Consider the following 11,299-nt stretch of genomic DNA (forward strand, 5'->3'; position numbering starts at 1 on the left):
AAGCTCATAAGCTCGATGTCAATAAGGAAAAAGTCATTAAAAATGCTGCAAGATGTGTTAGCCCTTTTTCCTGAAGACGTGTAGCTTTCGTTTTTTGCACGAGTTCCATCTAGCATTATTTACGTAATGAAAAAGACACGAGTACTCAGATAGTGGAAAACTTTTCATCTTTATTTTTCATAATATTCCCCTTACCAACCATTTATTCATCGCTTCCTACGAGAAAACCACGTACTTATCGTGAATTATCATCATCATCATCATCACCTAAACCTACTATTATTAATTCCACAGTCTTCTTTAGCAGTCTCTAGTCTTTCCCTTTATGCGGCGTCCTCATAGACTCATGCGTCCACTCATCTCTGATTCAATTGTACAAATACTCTATTAATAAAATATATACACGAAAGCGCGGGAGGCTCGCGGAAAGTATTCCGCGGGCGGCTATCCCCGCACAAACTTCTCGACCTCTCCCCTCTCTGACCCTCATTCGGAATCACTCTTTCGCCACTTCAGTATGTTTGACTGTTGCTATTGCCTGCGGTTTAACAAGCAAACGGGGTCAAATCTAACGCGCAAAGCAGAATGTTCTTGCTTTTTTTGTTGTTATTGCTATTGTTGCCATTTAATATGCCGAATCGATCCGAATCATTCCTTGCGAGCTTCTTTATCATAATAGAAGTTTATCTGCACCGTAAAAAGCCTTAATAAAATATTGTTATTTCGTTCTTCTAATTTCTTCAGTACATATTCAACTACTTACTTACGTATAACGATTTCATTCGACTCAGCTTAACGGAACATTAACCTTATTGATGATCACTTTTTCGTTTTATCTGCTCGCTACGGTTGAATATGACGCAGTTTGTTTCAATAATAATTATAATCAGGGACTGATAATGAAACAAGCGCGTAGCGGTGCGATACCATTGCGTCATTAGTTTGCTATTGCTACTGCTGTTGCCACTATCGAACGACTAAATCTACTGCGATTGACTGACTAATCTGGACTATTCAGCGTTCGCCAACCACTGTGAACCCGAATTACGCTCGTAATTGTTTCTTGTTTCTGACGACATTTCGATTAATTCGGTCCAACATGTTAGTAAGAAATGTACAGCTCACTTTCAGAAAACAAGTGTCCTATATCCATTAATTTTATTTGCGCGTATTTTGAGTGTGTTATGTTTTCTCGGCTCGCTTACTGTGATTTAATATGGTAAATGGGAATGAAATGAAATCCTAGAAAATAACCTTCGCTATCATTAATCAATCGGAGTATTGATTTTTTATGAAGAATCCATACCAGAAAGGCATAAAGCGAATTGAAAGAAATTCGAAATCCCATGTTTCAGATAGCGATTATTAAGTCTCATACACGAGTGGCATCAAACTCTCAATGCTTCTTTTATACTATAGTGTTTCATAGGTGAATACCTTGTCTGTTCTCTAAATGAATCGATTCATCAGTTGTTGGAACTTTTTATGCAGTATGAACTTCTTGGATGCTATAAAACATCACCAGCTGTGTCCATGAAAGCGTTCACTTTCAAAATCAACGAGATGGAGCCTAAGAACCTAACGACAAAAGTTCACACCGACCCCTCTAATCGGCTAACGAACTCCAGATAAAAAATAAAGGTGCGGAAAAAGCTAACTCACAGATCTACTATACATTAAAATCTACCAAAGATGATGGAAGCAAGATCGAAAGCACACAGGAGTTTGTCTGCCAAACGTATATAAGCGTAAGTATTCCGCTATCATTCGAAGTTTGTTTACCTTTATTCTTTTCGGACTGTATCACTTTTGGCATTACTTATGTTCAGTTTCTTTACTTCAGGCGTTGGCCCCTTTCCTCATCTTTAATTTAGTTTGCCTGTTGTCATCATCGGCAGAAACTACATTTATTTTGGCCGTTCTTTTTCATTTCATTCTGTTGTATGTTACTATTTGTCTGTCCAGTTAAATCGCCAATTATCGCAACCCGCAGTACAACTGGAGGCGTCATCTGCCTGTTAGCACATTGCTCAAAAACCTCTTGAAATCGATATCTTCCACCGAATGCCAAATTTGCGTGACGTAATAGAAACGCAAAGTTCCATCTTTTCACGCGCATCGGAAGCTCCACAAATCGCAAAAATAAATTCCTTCCAGTGGAAGATACTGCACCATGATGGTACCACTTCCCCTGAATGCCAGACCATCAGTAAAACAAGGCACCCTCAAGAACCCCCAATAGTAAAGTTCAATTGCTTTGCACCCCCAGTAGTATCCTAGCCCGCTAGCTTTTTACTGTTGTTGTTCTTGTTCTTATTGTTATCTTTGACTTGCTTCTTCATTTTCATTGGATTTCACCATCCCTACTATAACTTCACCATGGCGATGAGCGTTAATTGTGTATATGGGGTTCATATACACCACCGCCAGAATCGCCTCACAGGAACTGGGCGATCCAGCGGAAGCCTTCGCCATATCCTTGCCGTTTGAGTACAGAGCACATGAATAACTCGAGAGGACGGACCCCCTCCGAGGGCCGTTGTCCTTTTCCAGTCGTCTGTGAATATAGGTTAAACGAGTGGCGAAGCTCATCTTCGGAAGCGGCCCCTGGCCGATCGATCTTATTGCCTAGGATTAGTACGGGGCAACTAGCCAACTGCTCATCCATGAGCAGGCTGTCCAGCTCAGTTTTGCTTTCGATGAAACGGTCGCGATCCGAAGCGTCCACTAAAAAGACGATTGCGTCAACCGCTAAGAAATAATCGCGCCACACCCGACGTGCCTGATGATGACCGCCGAGGTCAAACGTCGTGAAGCACATATTGCCTACAACGGAAAGAGCAATTGAATGGAAAACAAAACGAGGGGCAGGGTCGAGTTGGTATTACCAAAAACTGGCAAGCTGGGCAATAATTAATACACACAAATGAGTACACCATGGTTGATAGTTGTTAGGACAATTAATTCACAAATCGTTAAGATATATTGACTTAAAAACTAACTAAAATATGCTTGATATATTTACTTGATTTGCTACAAAATTCAGGACGTCTTCTTATCGAATTCGGTGAAGTTAGCAAGTAAAGCTTATTATTGGTTCCGCCTTGGTGCAATGCTAACGCAGTTTCGGATGTGAAACTTAAACAACGTATTTCTATTACAGCATCAATGGTGATGATAATAATAGTGCCTTACCGATTGAAAGCTCCTCGGATGTGGGATGCAGGGTGGGAACGTGTTGGGCCATCCTATCATCTTTAAGCATGTGAAGAAGTGTCGTCTTTCCAGCATTGTCCAGACCCAGAAACAGTAGCTTGCCTGACTTCTTCCAGAGGCCGAGATAGCCTAGAACACCCGTCATCCAATCTAACAGGAACATTTTTGCGGCGTCTGCGAACGAAACGAAATCGCTGTCCTTTCGTTAATCACCTGGCAATCAATGACTAGTGGGGGTTACATTTTCGATTTATCAGAAATATATATATTATCGTCTATTTAGCCTTACACGTAGTTTATTACATGGCAGAGGCGGGGCTTAAGTCACCTAGTTATGACAAAAAGTTCGTTATCCAAACCATTTGGGGAACCAGAGTTTATGGACGTTCTAAACTTAACCTAAGCTCCGCAGTATCAATAAAGAAGCAGTTGATTTACCGAAAAAATGCTCATAGCTTTTCTAATACTTCTCTCTCTCTCGACATAAGTCCGTAAACTGACCTCAGCCAAGCTGTCACATTCGAACGTATTAATACGATTAATCGCAAGGAAACCGCTAACTCTTTCCGCGATTAATATCAGTAAAAAGGCAAAAACCCTAGTGAAAAATGGTCAAATAATATTAAGCTAAATCCAACCCAGGTATCTTGTGTTTGTGTAAACGCCAATCTACGTTCCACTTTCCACCTGGCATCTGCTTACCGAATCGTCGTAGTAATAGAACCAACGCAGAGTCAACTGAATCAAGGGGACACCGTAATGACAGTAATACCAACATCCGACAGTAAATAAACACATCCTTAAAAATTCCGACAAAATAGATATTCGACGCCAAATTTGGTGAATCAAATAGAATGTGAGAGTATATGATAATCGCTAGTTCCATAAAAGAGCGAGATATTTCAAAATATCCATTGCGGTCGTTTGTTTGAGAATGGCTTCCCTTTGTTGGAAATTGTCTCACAATTACAACATCACTTCTGCTCAATCACAAAAGACTGCTCACATAATCCGATATATTTCAGTCCATGTGGTGATAACCACTTACTCTTGAAGCTTCTTTGCTATAAACACTTCACGGCTTAACTATAATGACTACAAATTTTCCACGCACACCCAACTAGTTAAGTGCCTACGAAATAGACAACCTCACCTCATGGTTGAGGACTGGCAAATCTCGGTTTACAGTCGCATGGCTCCCCATGGTCACTTTAAAAAACATTCCTAACTCGCTCTGTTCAGCGAAATTATAGTATTCGGGAACTTGCAGAGCCGACGCGGTTAAAAATGTTTCAACGGGAAGGCCCTACATCAGCCTTGCCCGCCCAAGCGGGATGATGCTCGCACTAAAAATCAGCCGTGCACACTCCTTAGCTTAACGCTGTTGAAACCTTAACTTCGGCTTTTGGTAGCAAGGAATTTCTGCACGCTTCCAGACTGGCAGAATTACATGCTTACAGTCAATGTATCAAAAGCCGAAAGGCATCAGATGTTGACTATATAAAAAAGGGATTAGCCAAATCGAGTAAAAAATGGCCAAATGGGCAAGGGAATGACAAAACTCTGCAGAAATTTATCGGCGGAAGCAATCTAAGTCGGCACCAGTCAAATTGACATTCTTTATGGTTTTTGAAGTAAACCAAAAATAAGAGTCGAGTCTCCAGTTATGAATCTCCTCATTGTTGAGCATCTCAACGATAACAGAAAAATTACAGGTTCCATTAGGCTGCTAAAATACTGGTAATATTATCATAAAAGGCGTAGCATGGTATAGGAGCATGAGAAATCACCCGTTTACAGGATTTTTGTTTCGGCAGAGTGGATTAAATTAATCGAAATATCACCCGCAACAACATAAAACACTTAAAATGGTGGGAAACTTGAAACATAAGGAACACGCGTATTTTCCAAAAATATTGAGCTGAATCGATTCATCACGTCTTATACAGTTCCAGTTTATCCGTAAGTACACCTGGACGTCACTTTGCTTACTTCAACTACCTCCTGTGAGCGCATAACCAAAGCAGCGTACGGTCAACCTACATATCGTCACAGTTCAGTATTAAAAATATAAGCTTCTACTTTATTTGATTTACAGGGTGCAACACGAGAGAGGCTTCCTAAATGCATCACTTCGGACACTTTTGACAACAGTTTTAATTAAAAGGGCTGCAGCAGCAAGAACTGCTCAAACTACATTTTCCCCACAATTTCTGTAATCAACCTACGGCAAAAACATCAACTAAAAAATTAATATTGTTGTTTTTATCTCACGATAAATTTTCAAACGACAGTCGGCATCATTTGACAACAATAAGGAAAAAATATTACTTTACCAAATTACCATTTGTATTTTCGGCATCGGCAACTTCTTGCAGCCCGCTACACTCAATTTAAATCATTGTAACCTTTGCAACTTTTGTGACTCCTATTCACCAATAGTGAAACTATTATAAATCGATGTCACAAGTCGAATTGTGGTATTACATATTGTTTTCTTCAACCTCTTACATATGGTACATGTCGACACAATCGGTCGTGAGGACATCAATGATAGTCTGATACGATTCGTTCACTCGTGCTAAGCGGTCTACGAATAATTCATTTGTAGTATTTCCACAACAGTGTGATCTAACAATGTATGTTTCAAATATTCATCATGACGCTGCTTCTTTTTTTGTACTGTATGATAGTTGATAACGCCAGTAAGTTTCTCACTATTGGGATAGAAAAAAACGAATTGTGTCAATGATACTATTTAGCGAACAAGACAGCCACGAGTTTCAGCAAAAGCATGAAGTGGTCATTGTCATTATTCAGTTTGTCCCCGGTTAACATGCTCCATTATGAGCTGATCGCATAATGCTGAATATTAACCTCAGGAATACTTTCTATAAAAGTTGTTCTTTGTGGTTTTTTGCTCGGATAAAAATCTGTGCTCAGAGACTCAACTAGCTGAGTAAATTCTGTTTTACATATACATATAAAGAAGATATATGCATAACATCGACAGCTATAATTGAATGGGTCATCCTGTTTACGAAAACATAGGCCTTGTTTTTTTTTTTTGAAAACGATTTAGCTTTCACCGCCACTTTTTTTTCAATAATATGCCGTTGCTTTCATATGAACGACTTATGTGAAATTTACACACGTGTCGAACTAATACGATGCTTTGATTGAGTCAAGCATAGCTATGAGCTTGGTGGCGATGAGTCCGTTTATTGATCGGACTTAGGTGACAGAAATTGTCGGGCCGAAAGGCTCTTTGTGAAGTTGCAACGAACGGCTTAAAAAGTAAGTGATAATTAATCGAATAGTCAGACCCTAGCAACAAAAGGGGTATGACGACTCAAAAGATTATAAGAGATTCGATCTTTTGTGAAGGATGAATTGATAGCGAAATTTGAGCGACCCGTGTTCATATGTCGAGTAAAATTTGACTATTGCCTGACTGCTCAGAAATACGCCTTGCCACATGTCAAATTAAGCGCCCCATTCAAAGGTAATCTGGCAAATGACTATGTCGAAGCATTATATAATACTAGCATTTGCTGAATTTTGTGCCACCATTCAACATGCATTTCTCTTTGTAAATATTATGTACAGTTTCGCCTGAGTTAGATTTACGAGCTCAACTGACGAAACTACATATCTACCATAACGCCAAAATATGTTTAACATGATGAAAAGAACATCGTAGAGATCCACAGACACATTTGAACAATGGAACTTCACTGTAGGTGAAATTCCTCAAAATTATAATTGGGATAAATATCTACACAGATCTAGATGCTTAGATCTGGATTCATTCCAGAGCGCTTCGTATATCAATTGTCATCTCACCATCGATTTAGCTGGACGCCGACATCACCGACCCGTCGATCGGCGATGCCTTCAATTAAAGCATTTTTCCTTGCTGAGACAGCCGTCGGGCACAAAAGGAAAACTGTGAAATGATTATACCTTTTCCTTTACTATTTCGCTACTTTTACTTCTCTTTCAGGCAACGGGCCGTAATGATGGTGAGATTGGTAGTCGAGGTCGCGTCGGCTCAGCCGTTGCTCACCGCCAGACTCGCGAACCTGCGCCAGTAACACCTACGGTGGCTGTAACGACGCCAGTAGGGCTAACTCGCGGCGGAATACCCCGCTCTTATCTCAGCTAATAAAGAGAAGCGTTACCTGATCCGATATATAAAAGCCATGCAACTACAACAAATAGCACAAATGCAACCGACAAGCAAATGAACAGTAAGCATCACGATTCGAATACGAACGGAGAGACGACAACACGACGTAACACAAGTATGACACGGTACTGAGCGAACCGCGCAACACGTAGAGGTTTTCTTTTGGCGAGAATCACAGAGTCTTCCAGCAACGTGTCCATGTTGTGTACTGCTGTTGCTGCCACCGCTATCTGGTCGCGACAATCAACAGATGAAAGACTAGTCAAGCAGTTGAGAGCAGCGATATGCGCAGATCGAGAGCTGCCAGCTTCCACGACTGAAGCAAAACAACGTTATGTCTCTATGCCACGAAGGGCAAACGGTTCAAGTAAAAACAACCCATAAGCAGAGCGCTACTGGACGCCGATGCGGGATTGCTGGCTAGCCAGCCAGCTGACTTTCTGGCAAACCATAAATGTTCTGACGGCCATAAGATTGTTTACGAAAAACCGTTTTGAAGAAAAACATGCGCAGCACATAGCTTGGGTAGACCAGCGCAGGGCTCAAGTAAGAAGACAACAGTCAAATGCAGTCCGCATCGCATCAGCTGCTCAAGAAATGTTCGTCCTGACCGCCGCCGACCCTGCTTTTACTGCCGCAGCAGCTGCCACAACTACCAGTGGCGTTATCGACAAAAACATTGTCTACATCATACGAAGTACGTCTGCCAGAAGAAGATTCCGACGAATATTGATTGTCGAAATCGACCGACAAGCCAGCTTTATAATCCAGTCCGGCCAATAGTAGTGGAAGTCGGCAACTAAGCGCCAGAATTGACGAGGAGCCTTCTTTTTCTACGGATTCGTGGTGCTGCATCCGGATAGGCTCTAACAACAAAATGAATACTAGAACCGTAAGGGTACCAACAGCGGAAGATAAACCGTTCTTCCTATGAATTGTAATGGTTCTATGCCAATTGTTTCAACCTCACAAGCTTCACCCTAATCGGTAGTACACCGATTACAGTGAAGCGTGTGAGGTTCAGCAAAAAGCATGCGCGTATTCATGCAGATCTGTTACGAGAGTCTGAAAAACGCACCCAGATACAGTGCAATGCGATCTATGAATCCATCAACCGCGTCACTGGTGCCTATTTCCAATCACAGATATTTATCGATACATATTGATAAACAACTCTCAGAGTAACGCTGGTCGTTATTAAGTTCAGTCGTCTAGCATTCGTTTAGTTGCTGTTATTGTGTCTTGTAGGTAGATTCTGTATTAACTGTTACGAAAAAGGGAACTGCTGCTGCCGCCGCCGTTGTTCCTTCCAGAGTCGTTCTCATATACCATCATAGCCGTTGTTTATGTCAGGTAACGACCACTCTCGTAAAATGCACGCAACACAATAAAATGAAGCTAGGGTAATACAACAACGAAACATCTAAGAGCCATGTTAAATGATAAAATACAAAAACAATTGTATAATTAAGTAAAGAGGTAGAAAAAAACTGTATGTGCTAGGCACAGAGATTTGGTTCAGGTCTTATTAAGTGAATGCAGATGGATGCCAAGTGGGCGCGCGCGCGCGCGCGCATACACATATCTTACACCGCAGAAACGACGGCGATCGGTTACTATGAGAGAGAAATTCTTCTTTGCGCATGTGTGTCCGTGTGAGTCTATGTTTTTGTCGGTACCTATGGTGCATATCGACGAATGAATTGAAACGGCATTGCATTTCCACAAACAGTGGTATCCTGTCGCACACTGTCTTTGTTAACTATCATTATGGTCAGTTGATCCCGTGGTGACTTTCGACCACTTCTGCCTCTACTGTTGCCAACCGCCATAAAGAACTGAGTAGGAAGCTACATAGTTTAAAAACAAACTTTTCGGAACGGGAATTAGTGTTCTTGGGTTGTGAAAAAATTTGTCACCGTTGCTATTGTGGCATCTACTGGCAACGCAGGAATAATTTGAAATCGAGTCGAGAGTCAACGCACGGCCATTGACGCTTACACACACGCACAATAACACACTACCATGCACTGCTTTATCATATAATCCAGGACAAATAGACGACAGAGACAATGGTCAGACGTCAGCCAGAAAAAGTTTTTAGTCGGAAAACAAAAGCCGTTCCGCTTACGACAAATCGACGTCAGACGGAAAGGATAAGTTGTAACAACAAGCTACACGTGCAACCGTGAGTGATGCGACGGTACTATGATCAACAGCAACAGCAGCAGCAGCGACAACAACAAAAACAGCAGTAACTAGTACTGACAAAATTAACGACAGCCGTTGCGACAGCACGTTTGTCGATGATTTTGTGTACAACGGACGTCGGGACGGGCGGACCGCAACAGCAATAGCAGCGGCTAGATACGGAGATCGTCGAGAGCGGCAAACCTCTCTCGCAGTGACGCCACACACAAACGCTCAGCGAGCGTCACTCCAGCTGCTTTCGGTACTGCCACCGATTGCTACAATTACAGCGCCCCAAGAAAAGCTGTTCTAACAGTGCTTCTGGCAAGACTCCAACGGCGTGAGGTCTGCGTATAAAGCGGAACACGTTTGTTTTCTTACGGCGACACAGGGATAAATATACATCTATATTTATAGAATATTAAATAAGATACGTACTAAGTTGAAAATAGCGCAATTCACGGGTGTTTAGTCCACTTTGAATGTATTCGCTAACTATCTGCAACCGGTCATTCTATACGAGTCGTGAACCGGTTAAGTTAATGATACTAGCAGAACTGAGACACCACAACATTTGTCAGATGCTTGAAGCAGCAGTCTAGTACGTGGAAGCTACTTAGAAAAACGCCAACACCGGACGAAACGACTGCTTACGCTAGCGTTCGATTACTTCCATATGATTGATTTAACGTGTTTTAAAAATTCCACGGACTTTAATTTTTTGACCCGATCGGAGACGGCCCAACAACATCGTGATCCATTTCGAAACGATGCATATTAAAAGCAAGTTTCTACCAAATATGAATATTCTATTCAAGGGTACATTCTGTAGATGCCCAGCCATTGAATATTGTTGCCACCGCCACCGTCAACAATGTACGCTCCACAGGTATCCACATCCACTGATTTAACACAATCAGGCACACCGTTGTACAGACAGACACGCACACCTATGTCTTGTGCACGCAGGGTACGAACCGCCAGCAGAACTGATGAAGGCACCGTTCGAACGATCAGCCAAATAGAGCCGCCTAAGAACGGTCGTTGAACGTCTACCACCACAAATGACTCGAACTTGTTTCGTTTGTTACATTCGAGGAACTCATCTCTACTGATCCACGAGAATACCGACAGGCCAGGGGGTTTTATCGAAAAGATGAAATAGACTGAACATCGGTAGATACGTATTATTGCTGGTAATTCACAACTTATGGCCAGTTACGGTGCTAAATGAGACGGAAGATAACAACCGACAAGGCCAGTGAAAACGAGCATACCGTAGAGTTAAGCTCGCATGCACAGCTAGGTAGAGATGATGTCTGTGGCTGTTAGCGATGCTTGTTCCGCTGAACGGGCCACTTTAACACAGAAAGCCCGGATCTAGGGCAACTGGCTCATTAGACGCTACTTACGCATAACAAACGCGTTTATTCGATCGAGGATGAGAAATTTTTGAACACTTCACATGAAAAAACGTACCTCTGAGTCCGTGGCAAAGGGAAAATGCTTGAAACGACGGGATTCCACGTAACCCAACTCGCAGCTACGATAGATGACAGTTGCTTAAAATGCGGAATCGTCCGACCGCTGCTGGCGCTACTGATGTAGTCGTACAGATGTGATATCCCGCTGTGGCGCTCGATGAGGAGTGGCCTTGTTGTAATGTTTCGCCATATCGCTGAGTGAGTGTGGTTGCATGAA

General features: G+C 42.0%; 1 protein-coding gene across 6 annotated transcripts; it reads right to left on the reverse strand.

Moving 5' to 3' along the window:
• Nucleotides 1-142: 142 nt before the first annotated feature.
• Sar1 (Secretion-associated Ras-related 1) lies at nucleotides 143-11,209 on the reverse strand. 6 transcript variants are annotated; one of them, XM_022844373.2, is made up of 3 exons: nucleotides 11,078-11,209; nucleotides 3,196-3,390; nucleotides 143-2,826 (listed from the first exon to the last, which is right to left on the reverse strand). In XM_022844373.2, the coding sequence occupies exons 2-3, from the start codon at nucleotides 3,377-3,379 to the stop codon at nucleotides 2,438-2,440; spliced, it is 573 nt and encodes a 190-aa protein (XP_022700108.1). In that variant the 5' UTR covers nucleotides 3,380-3,390; nucleotides 11,078-11,209; the 3' UTR covers nucleotides 143-2,437. The 6 variants fall into 6 exon arrangements, with proteins under 6 accessions (XP_022700108.1, XP_022700112.1, XP_022700113.1 ...); XM_022844377.2 differs by lacking the exon at nucleotides 11,078-11,209 and adding an exon at nucleotides 10,577-10,871; XM_022844378.2 differs by lacking the exon at nucleotides 11,078-11,209 and adding an exon at nucleotides 9,540-9,657.
• Nucleotides 11,210-11,299: the final 90 nt, after the last annotated feature.

Source organism: Varroa jacobsoni, unplaced genomic scaffold (assembly GCF_002532875.2).
Source record: "Varroa jacobsoni isolate VJ856 unplaced genomic scaffold, vjacob_1.0 scaffold_1107, whole genome shotgun sequence".
In the NCBI taxonomy this organism is placed as follows: Eukaryota; Metazoa; Arthropoda; class Arachnida; order Mesostigmata; family Varroidae; genus Varroa; species Varroa jacobsoni.

What these genes read in the sequence shown, in the direction of transcription:
- Sar1 (XM_022844373.2), bottom strand. Translation starts at nt 3,379, where the DNA reads ATGTTCCTGTTAGATTGGATGACGGGTGTTCTAGGCTATCTCGGCCTC. An exon ending in ATCCGAGGAGCTTTCAATCG is followed by an intron (nt 2,827 to 3,195) that starts GTAAGGCACTAT and finishes TTTCCGTTGTAG; the next exon opens with GCAATATGTGCTTCACGACG.